The sequence below is a fragment of the Gambusia affinis genome, linkage group LG13 (assembly GCF_019740435.1).
Source record: "Gambusia affinis linkage group LG13, SWU_Gaff_1.0, whole genome shotgun sequence".
Taxonomy (NCBI): Eukaryota; Metazoa; Chordata; class Actinopteri; order Cyprinodontiformes; family Poeciliidae; genus Gambusia; species Gambusia affinis.
The window spans coordinates 15,657,310-15,684,181 of record NC_057880.1 but is presented as its reverse complement, the minus strand read 5'-3'; the positions used below and the strand labels follow the sequence as shown (position 1 = coordinate 15,684,181).

Genomic DNA, 26,872 nt, shown 5'->3' with positions numbered 1-26,872 from the left:
ATTCACAAAGCCAAACAATATAAAATCAAGAGTAAGAGACTACAGTGTGGATACATTTACAATATAAGAATAATAATACTGTGCAAATATTAAAAACAACAGAATCTAGTAAAAGAAATGTGCAAATGAGTAGAGTAATTTAAAGAATGAACTATGTACAAAAAGTATAAAGGGTACCCAGCTGATTATTATGCATAAAAATAAAAAAAGTGCAACATGTTAGTTTATTAAATTAGTAGTTTTGAATCAGGCAGAAATTAAAGGGAGGAAAATATTATCCTCATTAATCCTAAATTGTCACTAACGATTCGTGAAAGAAAATTGGCTGGTTCTCATAACTATATATCTTCAATGCGTCATCAATGATTACTCTTATCTCCACTGAAAAACAAAAAGGGAAACATTTCCGAGGATGAAAAAAATAACTCTCTTTCAGGAGCTAAAAGGTTAACTATTAACGTTTAGATTTACCCAATCTCAAAAATATTCTTATCTTAGAAAAATAAACTTCAACCTGCATACTTACGCTTTCACTTTAAGCATCAAGTGTTGTACAGAAGAAAGAACAGTTCAAGAGCCGAAAGACTTTTTTTAAGGTGATCTGCGCCCAAAAATCCGGATCTCAGAAAGAATTCGGAAGTCCCAGCCCAGCCCAGGAGCGCTGACAGAAAGCTGCGGGAGGAGGAGGCGGTGTGAGGGGGATGGGTCGCTGAAAGATAAAACCAGAGGTGGAGACGGTTCGATATTGTGGTAAATTTATGTCAATAGCAAGTCGTTTACTTTGTCGCTTACATGATTATGTTTATGTTTCAACAATGTTGAAGGCGAGGTAGTTTGTTAGCTTTCTGCTAAAGTTAACGTTAAGCTCAATATGCTAACAGTTGCTGACTTCCGAAGAGATAATGAGAGCTAGCTAGCTAAGTCTGCCTATCAGGCTAGCCTGATCAAACTAATGCTCAGTCAGCGTCTCTTATCTGCTGTGGTGACTACTCTGACTGAAGCATAGGTGCAGTAAAAAAAATGTGCTATTTTGTTATTTCAAATAATATTTAACAATTTCAGTATTATACTCATTCTGCAAGCTAATCATTTCTTTTTAGCGTTAGCCTAGCCTTACTTAAACTCACCTGATTTAACGATGGGATACATTATACTTGCTGGGTGAACAACTGTGCAGAGGGGATCTCCAAATTGCAAATGAAGGATATTGTAGGCCCGTTTTTACGTCTGTTTAAATTAAACTGTGAGCTTCATCTAAAAATAACATTTATGTTTTATCTTGGCTCATGGCTCAAATATTTCTTCTGCAGCTTTTTGTTGCCTTGTGTGTTGAACAGGTTGGACAGGACAGTGTGTTACTCACAGTTGCATAAGCTGCATCAAAACCTTTCAAAATTTGACTTTCAGTATTACTTTTAGCAATAGTTGACCAAGAAATGGGAAGTGGCTGGGAGCTTGTCTGCAGACAGTTTTCTGTGTATCTGAACACATCTGTTATTTATGGTTTGATTGTTAAGTGATACACAAACGGTTAACTGTTCTTTCTTTTCCTGAAGGTGACAGCAAGTGAGGATGACCATGCCGCATGTAGGGGCAGTAATTACAACAATGGCAGGGATGATGACCATCCTTTTGCACTCCTCTATTCACAAGATAGAGGAAGGACACCTTGCTGTTTACTACAGGTATTGTTGTATGTAATAATATGGCTTTATTTGACACTTTAAAATGTTAAAGGATATAATATCACAAGACTTTGCATTTCTTTTTCTACAAGATCAGTCAGCATAAATAAGTTGTCATATTAAAGAGGGAGAAAAGCTCTGATTTGCTGTCATGTTAGATTGTTAAATCAGTAATTGTGTGTAACTATAAAAATACTACTTTTTACAATCATTTGTTTTGGAACAGTATGCAATGTCACTGTGTGTGTGTGAGGGGGAGAGAACAGTTCGTACACAACTGTTGATCAGGATTTAACTGTTATTTCAGAACTGATTAATTGGTGTTAACATCGTCTGCCAGTGATTGGTGCCATTCACCAATATCTGTGTCTGTTCCCTGTTGATCTTTACTGTAATTAAGAGATTTCCTGATGATTTCAAGCAGGTATAATCAAGAGTTTAAAGGGGTTGGACATCTTGCCATGCAAATAAAAGCCATAGTATCTGTCTGGTACTAAGAAAAAGCGTTAACTTTTAGTCTTCACTCTGTGAAGTGTAACCTGCTAGTTTAGATCAAACTGACTCCAAAATTTAAGTCAAAACTCCAGTTACATACACACTTTGTGTGTGTGTGTGAATGTCTTTCTTAATTTTGCAAGTTTCCATGTATGTGGTTAATTCTGACCAAAGCATTTGTTTATATTTGTTTCAGAGGTGGCGCATTGCTGACATCTCCCAATGGCCCAGGATATCACATTATGCTGCCTTTCATCACCACCTACAGATCAGTGCAGGTAATTTCTGCTTTTTTTTTTTTTCTTTTTTTTTTTTTAATAGAAGGGTTGAAGAGGTCTTACGTCTTTCAGTGATGATTATGATTTACATTGTCATCACGGAGCCACAAGATAAAAAATTACATTTCTGACAAATCATAATTCCTAGAACATTAATGAACTCATGCAGTTTACATATTTGACAACATTACATTGGTGTTTTAGTTAACATGCTTCAACACTAGTGTTACTTTACAATAATTTGTGCTTTTAATAAGATATTGTGTATTATTGGGTCTCTGTTTCAGACTACGCTTCAGACTGATGAGATCAAGAATGTGCCTTGTGGAACAAGGTATGCCCTCACTAAATGATGCAATATCTTTTTGGAAACAGACAATTATTTTACTAAAAATTTATATATATTTTTCTGTTCCCTTTTTCTGCACAGTGGCGGTGTGATGATTTATTTTGACAGGATAGAAGTGGTTAACATGTTGGTCCCTTCAGCAGGTAAAACATGTTAAAATTTCTTTTAACATGGACATTCACTCAACTATCCTTCGTCTGCTTAGTTTTTGCTTTAACGGTGCGAATCTCCGTTTTTCAGTGGTGGATATTGTTAGGAACTACACGGCTGATTATGACAAAACTCTAATTTTCAACAAGATTCACCATGAACTGAACCAGTTCTGCAGCGTGCACACTCTGCAGGAGGTCTACATTGAGTTGTTTGGTAAGGAATTGGCTTTGCTTTAATGTAGTTTTTAGTTGTTCTGTTTTTTTTTTTTCTTCCTAAACCCTTTAAGTGGTATTGATTGAATGTTGACACAATTTGCCTTTTTGTGTCTGACAGATATCATAGATGAGAATCTGAAGACTGCATTACAGAAAGATCTTAATGTGATGGCACCTGGACTAACAATTCAGGTATTTAAAACAAAAAAACGCTTCACTTGAACTGTGATTTCTTCATTCATGACACAAAGTTGGTAAATGATTAATCTTTGTACTTTGACTATACTATGAAAATAATCAATTTTATATCAAAGCATATTGTTTTTCTTTCCTCTTTACGTTCACTTTTTGGTTAAAGGCAGTCCGTGTTACCAAGCCAAAGATCCCAGAAGCTATCAGGAGGAACTTTGAACTCATGTGAGTTTATAATCCTTTAGTACACATATTTTAGTCAATACTGTTATTTATTTTTAACCCATCCTCTCAGATGAAAGATGGCAAAACACTTTCTAAAACCTTTAGGCGTGTGTGTGTGTGTGTGTGTGTGTGTGTGTGTGTGTGTGTGTGTGAATGTACAGGGAGGCTGAAAAAACCCGCCTGTTAATAACGGTGCAGACTCAGAAAGTGGTAGAAAAAGAAGCAGAGACCGAAAGGAAGAAAGCCATTATTGGTAAATCTGTTGTTTTACTGTAGATGAATCTGCTAATGTCTTGGTGCACAGTTAACTGTTTTCTTCCCTGTTTTACCCAACAGAGGCTCAAAAGGTTGCTCAAGTAGCAGAGATCCACTACAAGCAGAAAGTCATGGAGAAAGAGACGGAGAAGAAGATTTCTGGAATAGAAGGTTAGCATCCCGTGTTGAGATTCTCAGAAGTTTCTGTGACGTCCTCGATGGTTTTAAAACTGTTTCTCTGTTTTAGATGCTGGTTTCCTGGCAAGGGAGAAGGCCAAGGCTGATGCAGAATACTATAGTGCTGCCAAATCTGCAGAAGCAAACCGGGTAAGAAAATGAATAAATCACTTCATAATATAGATTCAGTGAAATATTTCTAATGTTTATTTCTTTTTTTGATGAGTAAGGGTTGCAACTAATGAAATCCCAAAATTCAGTTTCTCAGAATTTTCACTGATAAGATTAATAAAATAGATTTTTAAGACTAATAAATCAGATTTTTTTTCTTCACTGACTGTGAAAACTTCACATTGGGCCTCGTGTAACTTGGATTCTGTTCCTCTTTGCTCCTCATCTAAATTCTGGGACCTTGATTTCTAAATGAAGTACAAAATTTACTTGAATTGCAGTTTAGATGCTTGTGATGTTGTCTTGGGTTCAGGAATGCAGGAGTGTGATGGTTTTGGTTCATTTCCTCATATCTGTGTGATTACACTTGAGGTAACGTTTCCAGCTACTGTCCACAGCCTCCCTACACCTCTTTGATTCAATTCAGTTAATTTTTTTGTAATTAAACTTTACAAAAACTGATTCAATCATGTATATACTCCAATTGATGGGCTTTGCTTCATAATCTTAAGATTGATTATCCCTGATGCTTCTGCACCTTTTTCTACTTTTTCCTTCCACTCAACTCTCCAGTCACACGTCTGCATACAGTCAGGGTTAGGCATTAACATTCCTGTTAAAAAAATAATAACAATAATAATTTTTAATTGATCTCAAGTATTATTCTCCTGAGACTGAATTTTGCATTTTTATTAGTCGTGAGCCATAATCATAAAAAAGAACATATGCTTAAAATATATCATATGTGTAAAGAAAATTTATATTTTCTATTTCTTTTTATCAAATTAAATTACATTTTTAATTAAATAAATTAATGAAAGACTTATTTGACTTGCCAATAAGCACAAAGTTGCTGTGCAGACAAGATTCAGTCTGACTGACAGAATATTTAAAGACTGAATATTATATTTGATAAATGAGGCCAGATGGCAAATGATAGAAAAAAGAACCATCACATCCTCCTCCTACCTTTTTTATCCTCTAGAAATGTAATGTTTTGATTGCCAATAAAAATATCCTCCTCAGCTGAGTCAGATCCTGAACCTGTTATTAACTCCTCCCACCCTCTCAAGTTGTTCCAACAGCTGTATTGGGTTTATTTTCAGCCATGTCGTGCTAAGAGACACGCTAGTATTTTCATGAGACGATATGCACTTACTAATAAGCTGTTTTACTTCTTAATCTTTGCAGCTGAAATTGACACCGGAATACCTGGAGCTCATGAAGTACCAGGCCATAGCGGCTAACAGTAAGATCTACTTTGGCCAGGACATTCCTAACATGTTTGTGGAGGGGACGAACGGCGCCACTAAACCCGTACCCTCGCCTACTTTACCCAACGCTGAACCGGACCTGCCTAAAGCAAAGTAAAAGTCTCAGTGAGTCCACAGCTGAGCCTCTGCACAGGGCAGAACGACTTGATGCAAAGCGGTCTTGTCACTGAACATGCGTTGCTTTGCTGCTAGTTTGGTGAACAACAGACATCAGTCTTAAATCTACATGGCAGAGAGAGAGAGACAGAAAGTGAAAAGTAAGAGTTTGGGACACAGTGTGAGTCTTGCAAGGAAAGGGAACGATGCCGTCTTTATGTCTGGGAAGGTGACAGAAAGCACTTACACCGTCTTTATTTTCCTTTTTTAATTCTTTTTTAAATCAGTGCAGCGTTTAACTTTGCTTTTGGAGCCATTTTCATTACTTATGTGCAGCAGCTGTGATTTGTGATCGCCATGAGTTACTGGTTTTCTAACCTCTGGTTTAGCGGCATTGAAACTTGACTGGTGACACTAATTAAGTTGGATGGAAACGGTTTCTAAGTAATTAAATTCATCTGTGCCATTTGTTTTCTTTTAACAAGTTAGTGGTTGGCTGTGCTCTCTTAATCCACGCCTGAGAACCAATTGATTAACACCTCATGTCCCATGCTGCTCATGGTGAAGTTTTGACACTTAGTCTGGTTGAATGCAGATGTTTCAACAGTAAAGATACGATAAAAATAATCCCAGCTGTTAATCTTCCTTTGACTCGGAGATCTTGAAGCTTTGTGGAGGAGAGTAGTGGATAAATCAGATTGTTGGCTGTTTGCTTTATTTTTATGGATGATTTTTTTCTTTTTTTTGTAATCTGTTCTTTTGCTGACTTTCTGTGACACTTACTGTGAAGGAATAGGGACATAACTCATATTTTTTGTCTTATGAAACTAAATTAAGATGCTTAACAGGGAGTAAATCAGTAGAGGTGTGGGAATTTGTTTTGTCAGGATGTTGGCATGCTTGTTTGGTTTTGATTAACAGGGCTATGCATGTTTTTTTTTTTTTTTTAATTCAGTTAAATAGAACCCATGATTGTCTCCCTACACAGCTTGATCAGATATAATTAAGTGTAAATTCTCAGGACGTTTTATTTTATTCTAATCATTGTTTGATTTATTATTGAGCAACGCTTTGCTTTTACATAAAAACAAAGAAAGTAAAACAAAAAATTGTTTTCAAACCTAAACTGAACCACTGATGGTGACGGTTTGATTGCACCTAACATCTTTTTATATGCAGTCAACTCACAGTAGCTGTCTATATTATGAGGATAAAGTTTTGTTGAAGTAATTGAGTAAATTGTCCCATTTTGCCATTGTTTACTTTTTCTACTCTTAAAACTTGACTGGAAACTTCTGATAATTTGCTAATGACTGTAATGTTGATGGGTTTTCAGGGTCTAATGACGACACACAGTTCCTGATTAGTAATAAACTGTTAAACATACAGTTGTGCTCAAAATATCAGCAGTGGGATGAAAATGGAACATTTTAACCTTAACTTTGCTTTCCATTCATTGGAATTATTATTTTGTTCTCAATAGTTATTGAGAACAAAAATAATCAAACTTGCTATAACTCTACAGAATGTGAGGCTAAGAAAATATTAGAATCTTCAAACTCAAACATTGAATGCATAAACTGAAGAAAATTCTTGAGGTTTCAGTTCTTTGACTCGCTGGAATAATATTTAGTTGTTTATCACTGTTCCTAAGTGCTACACATCTGTAGCATGGGGTCTGCTTCTGGTTCCTGTGATCACGTATTCCAGCCTCCTCAGCTCCGTGTTTGGTGGTGAACTGTTTCGTCTCTTTGTCCACATCTGTCTGGTTTTGTGTTCAATTATAAAGCAATTGAGATCATTTTAGCAAAGCAGTCCCCATTTAACACACAATGTCTCCTATTTTCCAAGTCAACGTTTTAATCATAGTACCATGAAAATATTTATGTTGTACTCAGGTTCCATTGATCAATACATAATACCTGCAAATTGAAAGCTTGCTACTTCTGCCATTAAACAAGGGCCGCTCTCTTAATTAATAATTAATGACTAGGTAACAAGAACGCTCATGGCTGCTGTCTCTGTTGGTTTTCTATTACTCCACTACACCTGCCAGCAAATTATTGTCCATCACCCAGAACAGTGATTGATCTGGTTAGTGATGTTGCACTGCTATTATTTTCAACACAACTGTGTTTGTTCAGTTTGATTGTAATTTAATTTTAATCCCAGGAACAAGCAGCTTCATTTCAAGATAAAGGCTGAAATTGCAGGTTGGTGCTAGAATTTATTGGGTTTTTGGGTTTTTTCTATCACTTTAGGCTTCTTTATCTTTAATCATCTTTTGCTACACAGAATTCAAGCCTTAATTATTAAAGGAGGTCACTCCCAGAGATGCACTCACAGACTGAAACATTTAGTTAGTCCTGTAAACTAAAAAATGGCACCACCTGGATTCTAGTTGACTGAAAACGCAGCTTGCAATGGACACTACTAATGCTCGTTTACCTGACCTACGCGCTGCATTGCTTTGGTGATGGGTTCAAAAGTTGATGCAAAAGGAGGGGTATGATTCACTTATGAAATTTATTTTTTTTGTTAATATTTTGTACAATCTGTGAAATTGAAACATTGTCTTCTTGTTTTAAAAGGTTTTTATGCAAACATGTTTTCCAGTTTTGACAATGTTCTTCTGTAAAAAAAAAAAAAAAAAAAGTTAATAATAAAACCTATTTTGGTACCTCTCCTGTCTGGTTTGATGTGTGAGTGTGTGTGGGTTGGTTGATGGGTGGGTGGTCAGTGTGTAGTACTCCTCAGTGCCAGCAGATGGCGAGTTTACAGTGTGCTGAACAAAGGCAGCCAGCCTTATACATGTTGCGTAAAAAAGGAAAGATTGAGCAAATAGAGGAAGTTGGTGAGAAAGAGTCCAACTCTGGCGTTACTGTATATGAAAAATATGCAATTCATGCAAAGATGCTAAAGTTGAAAATGTCTTTTAAAATCAGTAGCACACATGGACAAAACCATGATTTATTCTATAATTTTTTTTGTTCAGTTTCTCTCAGTGCTGCATGTTGCCTGACTGGACTTTATGGTAAAATAAAGTCCAGTCGAGCCTGTAACATTGGCCGACTTCAATTTGCGTCATTGGCCAGTAAATCCTGTTTAAACCATTAAAAAGTCTTTATTTTGAGATCTTTAGTAGTTCTTTAAGCTTTTTAAATGTTTGCCGATTATTAGCTCATTTTTGATCCCTTTTCAGTTTCCTACATCAGCTTCTTTGGAAACTAGAATGTCCAGCCATCAGTTTGTGACCATTAGCTTAAGCAAATCAGTGGGATGCACAATGGTCCAAAGCTGATCAGAAAGTCTTAGTCTGAATGGCAAAAAAAACAGTCAGACAAAACCAAAGAGTAGGATTTAAAGTTGCCTAGTCAAAGTTCAGACTTAAATCTGGTGGAGATGCTGTGGCAAGACCTTTTGGAAGTTGCCCCTCGGAGAGAAAATAGAGTTATTCAAATTGACCTTAAATTGAGCTTTTCTGTCCAAATCTCTCAATAATGCAGAATTAATGGGACTGCAGCAACATAATATGACTAAATGCCAGTTACATAAAAAGTTTTAGTATTTTAATTTTAGGACAAGTGGTCAGATTATTTGGGTATGTTTTTTTTAAGAAATTAAATCGTTATTTGGAAACTTCATTTTGGATTTCCTAAGGTTATTGTCTCATACTGAATGTTTTTAAATGGTAAAGGGAAGAAATGAATTAAAATAAAGACATTTATAAGAGGGCAAATAATTTTTGCATATATCCAATAACATATATTTTCAATAAATAATTTATTTAGAGCCAAACGTCTTTACAATAATATAGAAAAAAAAGAAAGGATGGTCATATAGTTGTTCTTTAATAATTACAACTCAAAAGAAACACCGATGTGACGAAAGAAAAAATAAAAGGTTTTTATCCACTGAGCCTGTGGTGACTCTTGGACAGGCTAGCTGTATCTTAGTTTTATATAAGACTGGTCAGATGTTCAATGCGCTTGTCCTTCAATTTAATCAGCTCCTCCAACTTGTTCACTTTCACCTGAAGGTTCTAAGTAAAAGAAGACAGAGAGAGAGCAAATGTCATTCAGGAGGTAGTTTAGATAAGGAGCCATGAACCAGAAGGAGAAATTTCAAATGTAGGTCATCATTCTGCTTTCTTTTTTTTCCTTTTTAAGCAGATGTGGCAAAAGAAAAAAAAAAAGGTTTATATCCTCTGAGCCGGTGGCGACTCATGAACTGCTGCTGACAGGGTGTGACACATCACACACACACATCAACACACTTGTGCAGCAACATGAGCAAGCTTCCCCTCACACCGAGCATTATAAAGGAAGATGGATGTTTATGCAGATGTTTCACCGGTCAGCAGTTTGAATTGAAGTGAGCTTGCATGAGTGTACCTTACGAATATCCTGAAGTTTCTCGACCTGAAGTTCTTTTTCAAGCATGACTTGCCGGGTTGCTAAAAGGCTCGTCTCTGGGAAAAATCTCACTTGATGTGGTGTCCTTTGTGATTTGAAAGTGAACAAATCAAATGTTGGTTTATTCAAATCGTCATCACAGGTAGAGAAACTGTTTTTTTAAAAACCAAAACTTTTAGGTTCAATACAAAGTAACTGTTTTCACATACTCTGTTGGCTCTGTACTCCTCATCTCTGCCAGTTGAGCCATAATTCCTGGTTCAGCCTGTTGAATTTCCATATCTAACAAAAAATAAACACAGAACAAATGCAAAGAAATCTTAAGAGATTCAATTTGACAAATCTGGTGAGCATAATAACTGATGGTAAAGAGGTTAGCAAATAAATGAGGAATAAAAAGGAATGTCAGATAAGAGGACAGAGAGAGAAAATCTGTTTTCCAGTCAACAGTGCTGAGCTCTCACTGCTTGATAAGAACCATCTGGATGTTAGGAGCTGATAAGGAGACCGGAGCCCCCCTTGCTGATAGAGGATGGGTGCAGATGACAAAACCCAAACTTAAACCCAAACTTAAACCTAAACCTAAACTTCTCAGGTCCAAAAGAAAAATCCAGCACAAAAATACAACTTTTTTTTTTTTAACACAATAATACCTTACATATAATTTGTACTGATTTGTCAGGTCAACATAAAAACCTCTTAAAATTTATATTTTTCTTAATCTTGATTTTTTTATTTTCATATCTGTTATTTAAAAATTATGTTTCCCTTCTCTTTCCATATTTTTTTATTATTTACAGTTTAGTTTCTAGGAAATGTTTCTTTTGTTGCAAAACTCTTTCTTACTTTATTTCACAGGGTGATTTGTGATCACTAGTTATGACAGACTAGTGAGGAGATGTTTATTTTGTCAGAGCATTACGTTAAGTGGTTTTATTTGAATTGTCATGTAAAATATAGACACTAAAATCTATAGTGTGTTTAGTTTTATACTGGGAGTTTTCCTTTTTATGACCCAGTGTGTCATAATATGGCATTATTTCCATATTTTATTTCCACTCGAGTTTATAAAATAATAATCTAACAATTTTAGCAATTTATTCTGAAAATGTCCAAACAAATATTGAGCAGTAACCTCCTAAGTCAAAGTAAAAGCAAATTTTTTTACCAACTCAGATTCAAGTTATCTCTCTCTCAAAGTTCTGGAGAGAGTATGCCATGCTTTTACATCTTCAGAGCCTGAATACAGAGAGTGAAGTAGAAGTTACTGATGTTTAAAAGGAGCAGATAAGATAGAAATAATTCTGAATATTTATATTAAAAAATGTCTTGTTAGTTTAAAATCTGTAAAACATGTGTTTAAGCCTGAGATGGACAACAAATAATATTATTCTTTACTTTATATATTTTTAAAAGTTTTTTTTTCTACTTCATTTAGCCACATCATTTGTGAAGAAGTCTAAAATTACACTTTTCAGACCAAAAAGACTAAAGTAGAAACATTTTTGGCATTGTCATCTAACATTTTCCACCACATACCCCATTAATGTTTTAAATCCTGCATACATGTCATTCAGGAAGTCAGCAGAGTCATCACAATTTGCTTGAAATCAGTACTTTAGCTTGTGTAATTGCATTTTTGTCATTAACCTTATAATAGTTTTGTAATTTTTCTTCATCACTGTCTTGTGATGAATTGCTCCCTTGAAAACCACATTAATGATGGAATAGAAGATTTAAGATAGTACCTGAAAACGCCAGTTTTCCTAATTTGTCCTTGAGAAAAAACAGCACTTGCAGTACCACACCAGGAGTGCTTGAAACAATCTTCTCCACCGTTTCCTCAGAGACATAAAAGTCCATAATGGAAAACACCCTCCTGACCATACAGAGAAACAAATGTTTCTACTACAGACAAAATAAGTCAAAAGCAAACGGCATGCAATTTACTATTATGATTTAAAATATAACCAAAAACAAACAAACAAAAAAGAGACATGGTTGACATTTTTTTTGTTTTGTATTCTTTTGCTTTTTTTTTTTTTTAAATAACCAGTTGTTTGGAAAAAACATTTTTTGTCCTGCAATGACAAGCCTGATGGTGCTGGATTTCCTAAAAGTTAATGGGACAACTATAACTGTGTGCTTTGGTTAGTATGGGATGATTTCGCTTTTCAGCATCAAACACACCACATATATTTCAACATAACAATAAAAAATGATGGGTAATCTATGGTTCTGTGGGCCAATTGTTCTGTGAACCTTGTCACTGTCAATAGCACCATAAACATGGAGACATCAGTTTGTGATACTAATTTTGTGATCACTAGTAAACTAATAAACTAAAACTTGCTATTATTGTTTTTTTGTTGTTTTACAATAATTTAAAAAACGTTAAACTTATTATTATTATTATTATTATTATTATTATTATTATTATTATTATTATTATTATTACTGCTACTACTAGTAATACATATTTTATTTTAGTCATACTTTCTCCGGGGCCCTGATAGAAGAATACCAGATATAATTCCCAGGAATCAGATGTAATAAAATACAAAGCTGCGAATCGTCTTACTTGTTGAGAAAGTTCCAGTTGCGGAGTTTCTGCTGCGTATTGCAGGAAGTGATATAGTTGTGAATGTCAATGATCTTTGGGAAGTAATGCTGAACAACCTCTGCAACCATCACTGCAGGAGAGTCCAGCATGTAGATACACAGAGTACCCACGTAAATAAAAACACAAACTGACATGGACAAACTGAGTAAACAATCAGCTAGCATTTACAGACACAAGACAAGATCTACCTCCATCACTGAAGTCCCTGCTGATGTGTTTTTTGTGTCTGGAGAAAGGTATTTTATCTAGCCATGCAAGTGTATCTCGCTCCTCCTTCTCACTAAGTAAACGATCCATTCGTAGAACAATACACATCTCCGAGCGTAAAACAGTTAGCTCGTTAGCTGTCTGTTAATGTGTAAGTTTCATGGGTTGCTAGGTTACCACTTTTGAACCAAAACAAATGGCTTCTGATTGAAAACAGGAAAGAATAAATAGTTTGGGTAATTTATTTAAACGGAATACAAATGAAGGCACAATCTTTCCAACACCGTGGTTGCAGACAATTGCGAAATATTAAATGGATTATGTAATGTAACAAATGACAAGAATAACTCTTTTAGGACTTTTGCTTTCTCTGAATATGATATACAGCCTGCACAACTTACCTGAAAAACAGATATAGAAAACTGAGTTAGAGAAAAATGTAATAAGGCAGCAGTTATCAGGTTGCATATGCATCCTTAAATGCTGCATTGAATCCTCCTTTGATATAACTTCACACACACACACATAGTTGTGATTTTATTGGGGGGACTTTACATTGACTTCCATTCATTTTCTACAGCCTAACTTTTACCTTAACCCTCAACCTAACCATCACTGATCCACAACCCCTAGTCAAAAACCATTTCCCCTCATGGAGACCAAGAAAATGTCACCACAAAGAGCAGTGGTCCTCACAACCCCACATTATCCACAGAAATAGTCACATATGACTAACATACACATGTGACCATATATGATCATATGGTCACATGAAGGTTTGAAGTCAAATAAAAGCTTAAAAGACGAAATGTTATCAAAAACTTGCATCTTAGTGTACAGTGTTTTATATCCACTGAAATTTAACTGTCACACAGTACTCTTTACTGTGACTCATCACGTATAGATATATTTCATAAAACATAAGTATTTTGAACAGCTTGATGAGTGATGGCTTCCTCTCGGGCCCTCTGGAGGTCTCTGGCATCCTTTAACAATCAAATCATGAGTCCTTGCTTCCTCAGGGATTGTGGTTAACTCTTGTTTGCTCCCTATTTATTTTTTCCTGAGAGAAATCCAGTCTGTAAGTGGAGTAAATGTGAATAAACTTCCTATTTGGTTCGTTGCTCCACTGAAGGTTTGTTTGTCTGTCCGACAGGCTGTGCTAATTCATTTGGGTGGTCTACTTATTTGATATCCGTGTTTTTCTCTCAGAGCTCTGAGGGGTTGTTTCAGCTTCCGCTCTGAAATGTCACTTTTCTTTCCTTCCTTTTGTCCCCGATCTACCCAAGTCATATCCTATAAGATAAAACAAACCTTGGCACTTTCCAGCATGCCCTTCCCCAGTTACATGAGGGTGTGGCCCCTCATCTCAGACCAAATCCAGCCCTGAGAAAGCAGTGTGATATCAGTGTGAATCATCCGCAGTAAACTAAATTTGTCAGATTGAGAATATGACCTGGTAATTATTTTTTTTTAAAATGTTATTTAATTGAGATCAAATCCACCCCCCGCCCCCAAAAAAAAAACAAAAAACAAAAACAAAACAAAAAAAACAAACTCTGAGTACATATGTCTCTGATGACATCAGATCAGAGATCTTCTGTGTGATCTGTGAATATACATTTGTACATTTGTTTTGGAGGGGAGGAGGTGGGTGGCATGTTTCAAATCAAATTCTCAGTTCTTTTTATTTCAAAATTTTGTATAGCTAACATACAAAAATTTGCTATTTATTTTCTGTTTTGACTTCAGAAGATGGGAGAATCTCCAACGGACCCTCGTGTGTTATTTACTAATACCAGCAAATCAGATTGATTATTATATGCTGTCCGTAATGACACTGATTCAAACACACACAAATCAGAACTAATAGTTATGTATTTAACTAACTGTCATACGGTACATAAATATTTCAATGGTTGAGGATGAGGAACACTTGACTATATTTGGTCATCTCTGATCATTGAACTGATTCATTCTGAAAGTTCATCACTGAACTGAAAAAAGGATGTCAATAAGAACTGTGTTCTACCATTCAATAATTTTCAGGCCGTCTCATACTAAATGTTTTTTAAATGGTAATGGGGAAAAAAAGAATGAAAATAAAGAAATTTATAATAGGGCAAATAATTTTTGCATATATCTAATAGCTTATACATTTTCAAAAAGTAATTTATTATAATTTAGAGCCAACTATGATTAGAATATATAATAAAAGGTAGGATGGACATGTAGCTGTTCTTTAATCATTACATCATAACACAAATACAGATGTGGCAAAAGAAAAAAAAATAGCCCGTGGTGACTCACAGACTGGCAATATGTATTTTATGTTTGTACAGCTCTGAAAGACTTGTCAAATGTTCAATACGCTTGTCCTTCAATTGAATCAGCTCTTCCAACTTGCTCACTTTCACCTGAAGGTTCTAAGTACATGAAAACAGAGAGAGAGACAATGTCAGTCTGGAGGGAGGTTACCGAAGGAAAAATTAACTAGGAGGAGAAATTTCAAATGTAGGTCATCATTCTGATTTCTTTTTTTTCCTTTTTAAACAGATGTGGTAAAAGAAAAAAAAAGGTTTATATCCTCTGAGCCGGTGGCGACTCATGAACTGCTGCTGACACTGCTGCTGTGTGTGTGTGACACATCACACACACACATCAACACACTCGCGCAGCAACATGAGCAAGCTTCCCCTCACACTGAGCATTATAAAGGAAGATGGATGTTTTTGCAGATGTTTTACCGGTCAGCAGTTTGAATTGAAGTGAGTTTGCATCAGTGTACCTTAAGAATATCCTGAAGTTCCTGAACCTGAACATCTTTTTCCAGTATGACTTGCCGGGTTGCTGAAAGGCTCATCTCTGTAAAAAATGTCACTTGATGTGGTGTCCTTTGTGATTTAAAAGTGAACAAATCAAATGTTGGTTTATTCGAATCGTCATCACAGGTAGAGAAACTGATTTTTTAAAAACAAAAACTTTTAGGTTCAATTCAAAGTGACTGTTTTCACATACTCTGTTGGCTCTGTAATCTTCAACTCTGCCAGTTGAGCCATAATTCTTTCTTCGGCCTGTTGAATTTCCACATCTAACAAAAAATAAACACACAACAAAAGCAAAAAAATCTTAAGAGATTCAATTTGACAAATCTGGTGAGCATAATAACTGAAAGCAAAGAGGTTAGCAAATAAATGAGGAATAAAAAGGAATGTCAGATAAGAGGACAGAGAGAGAAAATCTGTTTTCCAGTCAACAGTGCTGAGCTCTCACTGCTTGATAAGAACCATCTGGATGTTAGGAGCTGATAAGGAGACCGGAGCCCCCCTTGCTGATAGAGGATGGGTGCAGATGAAAGAGGAAAGCGAGAGAGTACAAAAGGGAGGGGGCAGTGGTCTGAGGTCAGCTTCACAGAGTGAGCTTACTGGGACAAACCAAGTGTAGGAAACGGAAGAGACCCATATCCCCAATTCACACCATGTTTATTTTATCAGAGTATTAAGTTAAGTGGTTTTATTTGAATTGTCATGTAAAATATAGACACTAAAATCTATAGTGTGTTTAGTTTTTATACTGGGAGTTTTCCTTTTTGTGACCCAGAGGGTCACAATATGGTCTTTTTTACATATTTTATTTCCGCTTGAGTCTATAAATAACATTCTAACAATTTTAGCAATTTATTTTGACAATGTCCAAACAAATGTTGAGCAGTAACCTCCTAAGTCAAAGTAAAAGCATTTTTTTTTAATTTTGTTCAGGTCCACCTACATTCTGTCTCAGGTACCTTTTTTTTTATCATTTTCTCTTTTCAGATGTCAAAACCTCTAGCGTGACTTTTGATAGGGGTTTTAAATTTGATAATAGGTGACCTCTGTCATTATGTCAAGCTTTTACCAACTCAGATTCAGGTTATCTGGAAAGATCTGGAGAGAGTATGCCATGCTTTTACATCTTTTACAGTAGATTTTACTGATGTTTAAAAGGAGCAGATAAGATAGAAATAATTCTGAATATTTATATTAAAAAATGTCTTGTTAGTTTAAAACCTGTGTTTAAGCCTGAGATGGACAACAAATAATATTATTCTTTATTTTATATATTTTTAAAGGTATTTTTTTTCTACTTCATTTAGCCACATCATTTGTGAAGAGTAAACATTGCTTTAACGATCATTGCTTTGTTTGTAAAAACAATGGTCAACTTCCATTGCTTTTACAAGAGCTCTATAAAGAAACTTTGAGTTAAGCTGAGTATAGCACCACATTAGAAAGTCTAGAATTACACTTTTCAGACCAAAAAGACTAAAGTAGAAACATTTTTGGCATTGTCATCTAACATTTTCCACCACATACCCCATTAATGTTTTAAATCCTGCATACATGGCATTCAGGAAGTCAGCAGAGTCATCACACTTTGCTTGAAATCAGTACTTTAGCTTGTGTAATTACATTTTTGTCATCAACCTTATAATAGTTTTGTCATTTTTCTTCATCACTGTCTTGTGATGAATTGCTGCCTTGAAAACCAAATTAAGATAGTACCTGAAAATGTCAGTTTCTTCTCTAACTTCTCCTTGAGGAAAAACAGCACATACAGTACCACACCAGGAGTGCTTGAAACAATCTTCTCCACCGTTTCCTCTGAGACATAAAAGTCCAGCTTGGAAAACACCCTCCTGACCATACAGAGAAACAAATGTTTCTACTACAGAAAAAATAAGTCAAAAGCAAACGGCATGCAATTTACTAATGAGCCCACATAGACAGCTATGTTTACAGTAGGGGCTCATAAATTTGTACTTGGCTTTGTGTAACTACAGTTACCAGGATGTGGGTGAGTGAGTGTATGTTGGTGTTTTCTGATAATGAAAAGGCCCAGAAAAAAGATTTAGCTTAATATTTGCACTGCATAGAAAACCAGTCCAATAACTGTAGACCAATCTTTCTGTCTTTTTTTTATCATTTGTAAAAATAGGTTAAACTTGTTTTTTCCCTTTTGAAGACGTTTCTGTCATCTCTTATAAAACATATTTAAAATTTTATATTCATGCTTTGGATTTGATCAGAGGAGCAATGAACAATTTAATCAATGATAAATAAATTCCAGCTTCCGTATACATGACAAAGCCCAATTTGTTTTAGCCACTGGTCCCCAGGGCTAACAAGAAGACAACTTCACATTTCGACTATGTACAGTGAGAAAAAAGTAAAGGATTTAAAAAAACAACAAAAACAAAAACATGGATGACTTGTTATTTTTTTTGTTGTTTTTAAATAACAAAAAACAATTTGGAAAAACCTTATTCGTCCTGCAAGGACAAGCCTGAAGGTGCTGGATTTCCTAAAAGCTAATGGGACAACTATAACTTGTCACTGTGAATAGCACCATACCAATGGAGACATCAGTTTTTAATACTAATCTTGTGGTCACTACTAATAAACTAAAACTTCCTATTATTTTTACAATATAATGATCCAAGATTATTATTAATATTACTACTACTACTGCTACTAGTAATACATATTTTATTTTAGTCATACTTTCACCGGGGCCCTGATGGAAGAATACCAGATATAATTCCCAGGAATCAGATGTAATAAAATACAAAGCTGCGGATCGTCTTACTTGTTGAGAAGGTTCCAGTTGCCGAGTTTCTGCTGCGTATTGCAGGAAGTGACATAGTTGTGAATGTCAACAATTTTTGGGAAATAATGCTGAACAATTTCTGCAACCATCACTGCAGGAGAGTCCAGCATGTAGATACACAGAGTACCCACGTAAATAAAAACACAAACTGACATGGACAAACTGAGTAAACAATCAGCTAGGTTTTACAGACACAAGACAAGATCTACCTCCATCACTGAAGTCCCTGCTGATGTGTTTTTTGTGTCTGGAGAAAGGTATTTTATCTAGCCATGCAAGTGTATCTCGTTCTTCCTTCTCGCTAAGTAAACGATCCATTCCCAGAACAATACACATCTCCGAGCGTAAAACAAGTAGCTCGTTAGCTGTCTGTTAATGTGTTTCATAGTTTGCTAGGTTACCACTTTTGAACCAAAACAAATGGCTTCTAAATGAAAACACGAAAGAATAAATAGTTTGAGTGATTTATTTAAATGGAATACAAATGAAGGCACAATCTTTCCAACACCATGGTTGCAGACATTTGCAAAATATATTTAAGGATTACAATCATGACGCAAGATATATCTGTTAATTTTGATGGAAAAAAAAAAAAATAGAAACTGAAATTATAGTGAAAAGCTATACAATGGATAAAGGAACAGTGTGTTTAGCGAAAGGTGAGAACTTTTTAAAAAGGTACTTGTTGGGTAGGATGTAAAGTTTGTTACCTTGTGTGCAGCAGCAACATCGTTTGGAAGAGGCATACCCCGCAACCTCTGTGTCGCTATTTGGTACTTTATCACAGGAGGCAAATTCTTCACATTACCAGCAAGTATACCTATGAGTATCAGAGATGGTTTTTACAGATTTATAATGGAAGAAAAGAAAGAACGAAAATTAGAAAGAAAGGAAGAAAGAAAATAGGAAAAAAGGAAGAAAGAGCAAAATAAGGGAAGAAAGAAATAAAGAGCAAAGAGAAGAAAGAAATAATAAAAAACACAAAGAATAAGAAACAAAGAAAGACATTTTGCTTACCACATGAGGAAATGAAAATCCATATTAAATAGCCAGAATGTGTCATGTTGCTCTGTTGGATGGACTCTGTCATTGTCAGCTTCCAAGCTCAGAGGAAACGTCTTCAGTTCTTCGCCCATTTGATATGTAATATCCTGGAAATTAACGTCTTAAACTGACCTCCCAGGTCAGCCAAAAGTACTGAGCCATTTTTCTTTTTTTTCGTGCTTCTTCTATTATTTTGATGCAAAAAAGTAAGCACAATTACCAACATGTTTTAGTTGCATTACAAAAACAGTCACATTAATGAACGAAGCATTCATACGGTCGTCAAAGTGGCCTCTCAGTTATTTGACTATTCAGAATTTTTATTTTAATCTATTTTATTTATTCTTTTATTATTTTCGGGGCCAGTTTGAAAGACAAAAGTTTCTTGGTTATATCGTTCAGTTGTTTAATACAGTTACATTCCTGAAATGCCTTGTTATTTTGTCGCCATCTGGTGGAGTAAAATCAAAACTCCTGACTGACGCAATGAAAATAAATAATGCTTGAAGAAAAAAACTAATAAATAAATGAATAAACTGGTCAAGAAACAAGATATTTCAGAAGGTCCACTAACCAGATGTAAATAGAGAAAGCAAAATAAGATTTTGTTTGTATCCTATTCGTAATTGTGCCTTTGTGTTAAATTATGGATTCAGACAGGCAGCAAAACTACATGATGTTTTACGATGGTTTCGGTTTGTCTGGTTTTACAAAAGACAGATAACTTTCTAAAAGATAAGAAACAAAAACTGACTGTTCTAAATTGTAGAACTTTAGACAGCATTTTTACGTAACATTCATGTGACTGAATGAAAAGCAGTTTTTTGCCCAGTTCTGATATTAGTTTGACAAGCTTTCACGGTGTGAATCTCTGTTTTCAGTGGAGGATATTGTTAGGAACTTCACTCACAGCTGATTATGACAAAACTCTAATTTTCTACAAGATTCACTATAAACGGAAGGCTGATGCAGAATACTACACTGTTGCCAAATCTGCAGAAGCAAACAGGGTAAGAAAATGAATAAATCACCTTTATAGTGGGATCCCAATGGAGTACAATATCATTGAATAGCTCATTTTTGTCGCTAATAAAACTAAAAAAAAAAAGAAAAAAAAGGAAAACTATGGATAACATAGATTCAGTGAAATATTTCTAACGTTTATTTCTTGTTTTGATGAGTAAAGGTTGCAACTAATAAAATCCCAAAATTCAATTTCTCAGAATTAAACATATTACTAATAAAACAAATTTCTTTTTCCTCACTGACTGTGTAAACGTCACATCGGGCCTCATGTAACTTGGATTCTGTTCCTCTTCCTCACTTGAGGTAACGTTTCCAGCTACTGTCCACAGCCTCCCTACACCTCTTTGATTCAATTCAGTTAATTTTTTTGTAATTAAACTTTACAAAAACTGATTCAATCATGTATATACTCCAATTGATGGGCTTTGCTTCATAATCTTAAGATTGATTATCCCTGATGCTTCTGCACCTTTTTCTACTTTTTCCTTCCACTCAACTCTCCAGTCACACGTCTGCATACAGTCAGGGTTAGGCATTAACATTCCTGTTAAAAAAATAATAACAATAATAATTTTTAATTGATCTCAAGTATTATTCTCCTGAGACTGAATTTTGCATTTTTATTAGTCGTGAGCCATAATCATAAAAAAGAACATATGCTTAAAATATATCACATGTGTAAAGAAAATGTATATTTTCTATTTCTTTTTATCAAATTAAATTAAATTTTTAATTAAATAAATTAATGAAAGACTTATTTGACTTGCCAATAAGCACAAAGTTGCTGTGCAGACAGGATTCAGTTTAATCCATCTGACTGACAGAATATTTAAAGACTGAATATTATATTTGATAAATGAGGCCAGATGGCAAATGATAGAAAAAAGAACCATCACATCCTCCTCCTACCTTTTTTATCCTCCAGAAATATAATGTTTTGATTGCCAATAAAAATATCCTCCTCAGCTGAGTCAGATCCTGAACCTGTTATTAACTCCTCCCACCCTCTCAAATTGTTCCAACAGCTGTATTGGGTTTATTTTCAGCCATGTCGTGCTAAGAGACACGCTAGTATTTTCATGAGACGATATGCATTTACTAATAAGCTGTTTTACTTCTTAATCTTTGCAGCTGAAATTGACACCGGAATACCTGGAGCTCATGAAGTACCAGGCCATAGCGGCTAACAGTAAAATCTACTTTGGCCAGGACATTCCTAAATCAGATTGTTGGCTGTTTGCTTTATTTTTATGGATGATTTTTTTTTGTTTTGTTTTTGTAATTTGTTCTTTTGCTGACTTTCTGTGACACTTAGTGTGAAGGAAAAGGGACATAACTCATATTTTTTGTCTTATGAAACTAAATTAAGATGCTTAACAGGGAGTAAATCAGTAGAGGTGTGGGAATTTGTTTTGTCAGGATGTTGGCATGCTTGTTTGGTTTTGATTAACAGGGCTCTGCATGTTTTTTTTTTGTTTCGTTTTTTAATTCAGTTAAATAGAACCCAGTATTGTCTCCCTACACAGCTTGATCAGATATAATTAAGTGTAAATTCTCAGGATGTTTTACTTTTTTCTAATCATTGTTTGATTTATTATTGAGCAACACTTTGCTTTTACATAAAAAAAAAAAATAAAAAGTAAAACAAAAAATTGTTTTCAAGCCTAAACTGAACCACTGATGGTGACAGTTTGATTGCACCTAACATCTTTTTGTATGCAGTCAACTCACAGTAGTTGTCTATATTATGAGGATAAAGTTTTGTTGAGGTTGACGTAATTGAGTAAATCGTCCGATTTTGTCATTGTTTACTTTTTCTACTCTTAAAACTTGACTGGAAACTTCTGATAATTTTTTCTTTTCTTTCACATTAGGCTTCTTTATCTTTAATCATCTTTTGCTACACAGAATTCAAGCCTTAATTATTAAAGGAGGTCACTCCCAGAGATGCACTCACAGACTGAAACATTTAGTTAGTCCTGTAAACTAAAAAATGGCACCACCTGGATTCTAGTTGACTGAAAACGCAGCTTGCAATGGACACTACTAATGCTCGTTTACCTGACCTACGCGCTGCATTGCTTTGGTGATGGGTTCAAAAGTTGATGTAAAAGGAGGGGTATGATTCACTTATGAAATTTATTTTTTTTGTTAATATTTTGTACAATCTGTGAAATTGAAACATTGTCTTCTTGTTTTAAAAGGTTTTTATGCAAACATGTTTTCCAGTGTTTACAATGTTCATATGTAAAAAAAATAAAATAAAATAAAATAATAAAACCTATTTTGGTACCTCTCCTGTCTGGTTTGATGTGTGAGTGTGTGTGGGTTGGTTGATAGGTGGGTGGTCAGTGTGTAGTACTCCTCAGTGCCAGCAGATGGCGAGTTTACAGTGTGCTGAACAAAGGCAGCCAGCCTTATACATGTTGCGTAAAAAAGGAAAGATTGAGCAAATAGAGGAAGTTGGTGAGAAAGAGTCCAACTCTGGGGTTACTGTATATGAAAAATATGCAATTCATGCAAAGATGCTAAAGTTGAAAATGTTTGAGAAATAAATAATGAAACTTCATAACCTCTTTTAAAATCAGAAGCACACATGGACAAAACCATGATTTATTCTATAATTTTTTATTTGTCCAGTTTCTCTCAGTGCTGCATGTTGCCTGACTGGACTTTATGGTAAAATAAGTGACTAAGCCTGTAACATTGGCCGACTTCAATTTGCGTCATTGGCCAGTAAATCCTGCTTAAAACACTAAAAAGTCTTTATTTTGAGATCTTTAGTAGTTCTTTAAGCTTTTTAAATGTTTGCTGATTATTAGCTCCTTTTTGATCCCCTTTCATTTTCCTACATCAGCTTCTTTGGAATCTAGTTATTGGTTTTAAATAGTTTGTTTCAAAGCTTTCACAGAAGCACAGTGCATTCCTATTATTTAACTAAATCTGTAAAATACCACAGATGAGAGTTTGATCATAAATTAGCATCTTACATCACAATTCTGTAAAAAGCTGTCAAATAGCAGCTCGGTGAGTAGTGTGTCCCCTCTAATTTGTGGAGGACAAAAAGCAATGAACATGAGTATTAACATTGTCCGACAGTCACGTTTTAAGGAGCTGTAAATAAAAACTGACTCATCCTTTAAAGTGTGGCCAATGTGTTTTATTTTTTTAAGCATCTGTACATTTGAGATGCATCAGGGGAGAAAAACAGCTTAGCCATAAATAATTTTCACAAAGACTAACTGGGACAAATCTCTGACTCATCTACAATAAAACATGAAGATAAAATATCCCTAGGTGTTATTGATTGTTGCTGCATTATCAAGAAAAAACTGTGACCTTATGCAGTTTATGCACATATAAACCGCAAAAGGTTTATGTGTGCGGAAACGGCTTACACACTTCTGTCAAAATGGGATGTTTATGTAATGTAACGAATGACACCAGAATAACTATTTTAGGACTTTTCCTTACTCTAAATATGACATACAGCCTGCACAATTTATCTGAAAAACTGATAAAGAGAAAAATTGGAAAAACGTTGCAATGATCAGGTTGCATATACACCCATAAATGCTGCATTGAATCCTCCTTTGATATTAAGGAAAACACACACAGTTGTGTTTTCATTAGGGGGACTTTACATTGACTTCCATTCATTTTCTACAGCCTAACTTTTACCTTAACCCTCAACCTAACTATCACTGACCCACAACCCCTAGTCAAAAACCATTTCTCCTCATGGAGACCAAGAAAATGTCACCACAAGGAGCAGTGGTCCTCACAACCCCACATTATCCACAGAAATAGTCACATATGACTAACATACACATGTGACCATATATAAACATATGGTCACATGTATGGAAGTCAAATAAAAGCTTAAAAGACAAAATGTTATCAAAAACTTGCATCTTAGTGTACAGTGTTTTATATCCATTGAAATTTAACTGTCACACAGTACTCTTTACTGTGACTCATCACGTATAGATATATTTCATAAAACATAAGTATTTTGAACAGCTTGATGAGTGATGGCTTCCTCTCGGGCCCTCTGGAGGTCTCTGGCATCCTTTAACAATCAAATCATGAGTCCTTGCTTCCTCAGGGATTGTGGTTAACTCTTGTTTGCTCCCTATTTATTTTTTCCTGAGAGAAATCCAGTCTGTAAGTGGAGTAAATGTGAATAAACTTCCTATTTGGTTTGTTGCTCCACTGAAGGTTTGTTTGTCTGTCCGACAGGCTGTGCTAATTCATTTGGGTGGTCTACTTATTTGATATCCGTGTTTTTCTCTCAGAGCTCTGAGGGGTTGTTTCAGCTTCCGCTCTGAAATGTCACTTTTCTTTCCTTCCTTTTGTCCCCGATCTACCCAAGTCATATCCTATAAGATAAAACAAACCTTGGCACTTTCCAGCATGCCCTTCCCCAGTTACATGAGGGTGTGGCCCCTCATCTCAGACCAAATCCAGCCCTGAGAAAGCAGTGTGATATCAGTGTGAATCATCCGCAGTAAACTGCACTTTCAATGGTTGCTCTGTTCGGCTGATTTTTCTCACATTCTTCTCCTGTGTGTGTTGTTACGTTTTCCCAGGATCCCTCACTAATGGAGCTCCTTTCTGTTTCTGTGATAATTATCAAAACATTACTCAAGACTGCTCTACAATTTACTTTTTGTGTGTGTGGCTGATTATTATCTAAGCCCCCCCTCCTTACTCTTCAACACTGTGAAAATGTGTTTGCCTTCTTTTGGGAAAATGATATCATTTCATACAAACCAAGTATTGTAACCTGGAAACCTGATTAAAGCTACTAGCTCATCTTTTTTCAACCAGTCAAACTACATGTAGCTACAATCTAAATTTGTCAGATTTAGAATATGACCTGGTAAGTTTATTTTGTTTTGAAATGTTATTTAATTGAGATCAAATTCATCCTCCCAAAAAACAAACCTCTAAGTACATGTGTCTCTGGTGACATCAGATCAGAGATCTTCTGTGTGATCTGTGAATATACATTTGTACATTTGTATTTTTCAAGTTTTTTTTTTTTTTTTTTTTTTGGGAGGGGCAGAGGGGTGTTTTAAATCAAATTTTCTGTTCAGAGGTGTTTACTTACTTTCTGTACAGTTGCAGCAACACCATAGTAATATGTGAAAATACTTAATTGATTCTTTTAGAACATTTGGCAGATGATAAATACATAAAAGCTGCTAATCAGTACATATTTGAATATACTGCAACTTCAAAACTGCTTAAATTCTCATAATATCTACATAGAATAGCGCACCATTACCCCTCCCTCACCCCTCCCTCACCTGTTTCTGCTCACCGATTGTCAGCAGGCTGTTAACAAAACTACTGCACTTTTCTTCACTTCTAGTCATGAAACAATTATATTGTGGAAACTAAAGGAGCACAACTGATCACTTTTATGAATTAACATTTTAAAATTGTAATTTGTGAGCTATATGAGTGGCTGTGTAACCATCCACCTACACAATTGTGAATCACAAAGCTAGCAAAACTATTCAACCGGATATTATCAGCTTGTGATTCTGGTGTTCCTTGATTAAGGGACCTTAATACAGGGGTAAAAATATTACTGATAGGTATTTTTCAAACCTTCATAAAAGACAACCACAGACAACGTTTTAGTTTTCAATCAAGTCTTTTGCAAAAGGAGAAAACACAGCAAACCACAACTCCAAAGGTGTTTACCATGCGTTCTGACTCTCTGCATCAGAACTGGTCTTTTATTACAAAACAGAGCAGGAATGGAATGTGGAGGGAAGGTTATCATGAACAGAAAAAGAAAGAAAAGAATACAGAAACTAACATTCTACACACAGGCCATTTAGAAAGTATCCCAAGATAAGAAACAACTGCAGCTTCAAGGTTTAGGGAAAAAGCAAGTTTCATCTTAACAAATTCCTCCTCTCTGGGCTGTGAATACTAAACCTATGAAAGAAAACAAAACTAGTAAAACTGCTAATGTAAGAATGATAACAAAACATAATTAATCTAACAATTACCCCTGTATTTAATAACATTACCCCTGTATCAAGGAACAGTTGGATATCAAGGAACAGTTGGATATCAAGGTGTTCCTTGATACAGGATGTATCAAGTTGTTATTTTTAATATTAAAAATAATATTAAATGTTATTATAAATATTATTTTTAATATTATTATTAATACTGAAAATAACAACTTCGGGGTGTTTATTCTCTTTTCTTGAGTCTGTATCAAAAACTTCAATGGTGTATAAATGTTCTAGAAAATACATTTAATATACAGTAATAGATATGTTATATAATTTTATCAGTAGTAGGAATGTTTGTTGCA

At 35.0% G+C, this 26,872-nt stretch overlaps 3 protein-coding genes across 7 annotated transcripts; 1 reads left to right on the top strand and 2 right to left on the bottom strand.

Annotated features, from left to right (window-relative positions):
• Positions 1-556: 556 nt before the first annotated feature.
• On the top strand, positions 557-21,976 carry erlin1 (ER lipid raft associated 1). 3 transcript variants are annotated; one of them, XM_044136073.1, is made up of 12 exons: positions 557-750; positions 1,557-1,685; positions 2,377-2,458; positions 2,746-2,792; positions 2,889-2,950; positions 3,048-3,173; positions 3,294-3,367; positions 3,534-3,592; positions 3,754-3,845; positions 3,929-4,018; positions 4,095-4,174; positions 5,387-8,249. In XM_044136073.1, exons 2-12 carry the CDS (start codon positions 1,573-1,575, stop codon positions 5,564-5,566), a joined length of 1,005 nt encoding a protein of 334 aa, XP_043992008.1. In that variant the 5' UTR covers positions 557-750; positions 1,557-1,572; the 3' UTR covers positions 5,567-8,249. The 3 variants fall into 3 exon arrangements, with proteins under 3 accessions (XP_043992008.1, XP_043992010.1, XP_043992009.1); XM_044136075.1 differs by lacking the exon at positions 5,387-8,249 and adding an exon at positions 21,658-21,976 and having other exon boundaries at positions 635-750; XM_044136074.1 differs by having other exon boundaries at positions 744-1,006.
• Positions 9,396-12,979, bottom strand: LOC122842323 (sperm flagellar protein 1-like). Of its 3 annotated transcripts, none has more exons than XM_044136094.1 (6): positions 12,792-12,979; positions 12,562-12,673; positions 11,729-11,859; positions 10,190-10,262; positions 9,965-10,065; positions 9,396-9,607 (listed from the first exon to the last, which is right to left on the bottom strand). In XM_044136094.1, the coding sequence occupies exons 1-6, from the start codon at positions 12,916-12,918 to the stop codon at positions 9,567-9,569; spliced, it is 585 nt and encodes a 194-aa protein (XP_043992029.1). In that variant the 5' UTR covers positions 12,919-12,979; the 3' UTR covers positions 9,396-9,566. The 3 variants fall into 3 exon arrangements, with proteins under 3 accessions (XP_043992029.1, XP_043992030.1, XP_043992028.1); XM_044136095.1 differs by having other exon boundaries at positions 9,960-10,065; positions 12,562-12,686; positions 12,792-12,978; XM_044136093.1 differs by having other exon boundaries at positions 9,960-10,065; positions 12,792-12,978.
• On the bottom strand, positions 15,037-18,850 carry LOC122842319 (sperm flagellar protein 1-like). Its single transcript, XM_044136089.1, has 6 exons — positions 18,666-18,850; positions 18,436-18,547; positions 17,352-17,485; positions 15,829-15,901; positions 15,599-15,704; positions 15,037-15,236 (listed from the first exon to the last, which is right to left on the bottom strand). The coding sequence occupies exons 1-6, from the start codon at positions 18,790-18,792 to the stop codon at positions 15,117-15,119; spliced, it is 672 nt and encodes a 223-aa protein (XP_043992024.1). The 5' UTR covers positions 18,793-18,850; the 3' UTR covers positions 15,037-15,116.
• Positions 21,977-26,872: the final 4,896 nt, after the last annotated feature.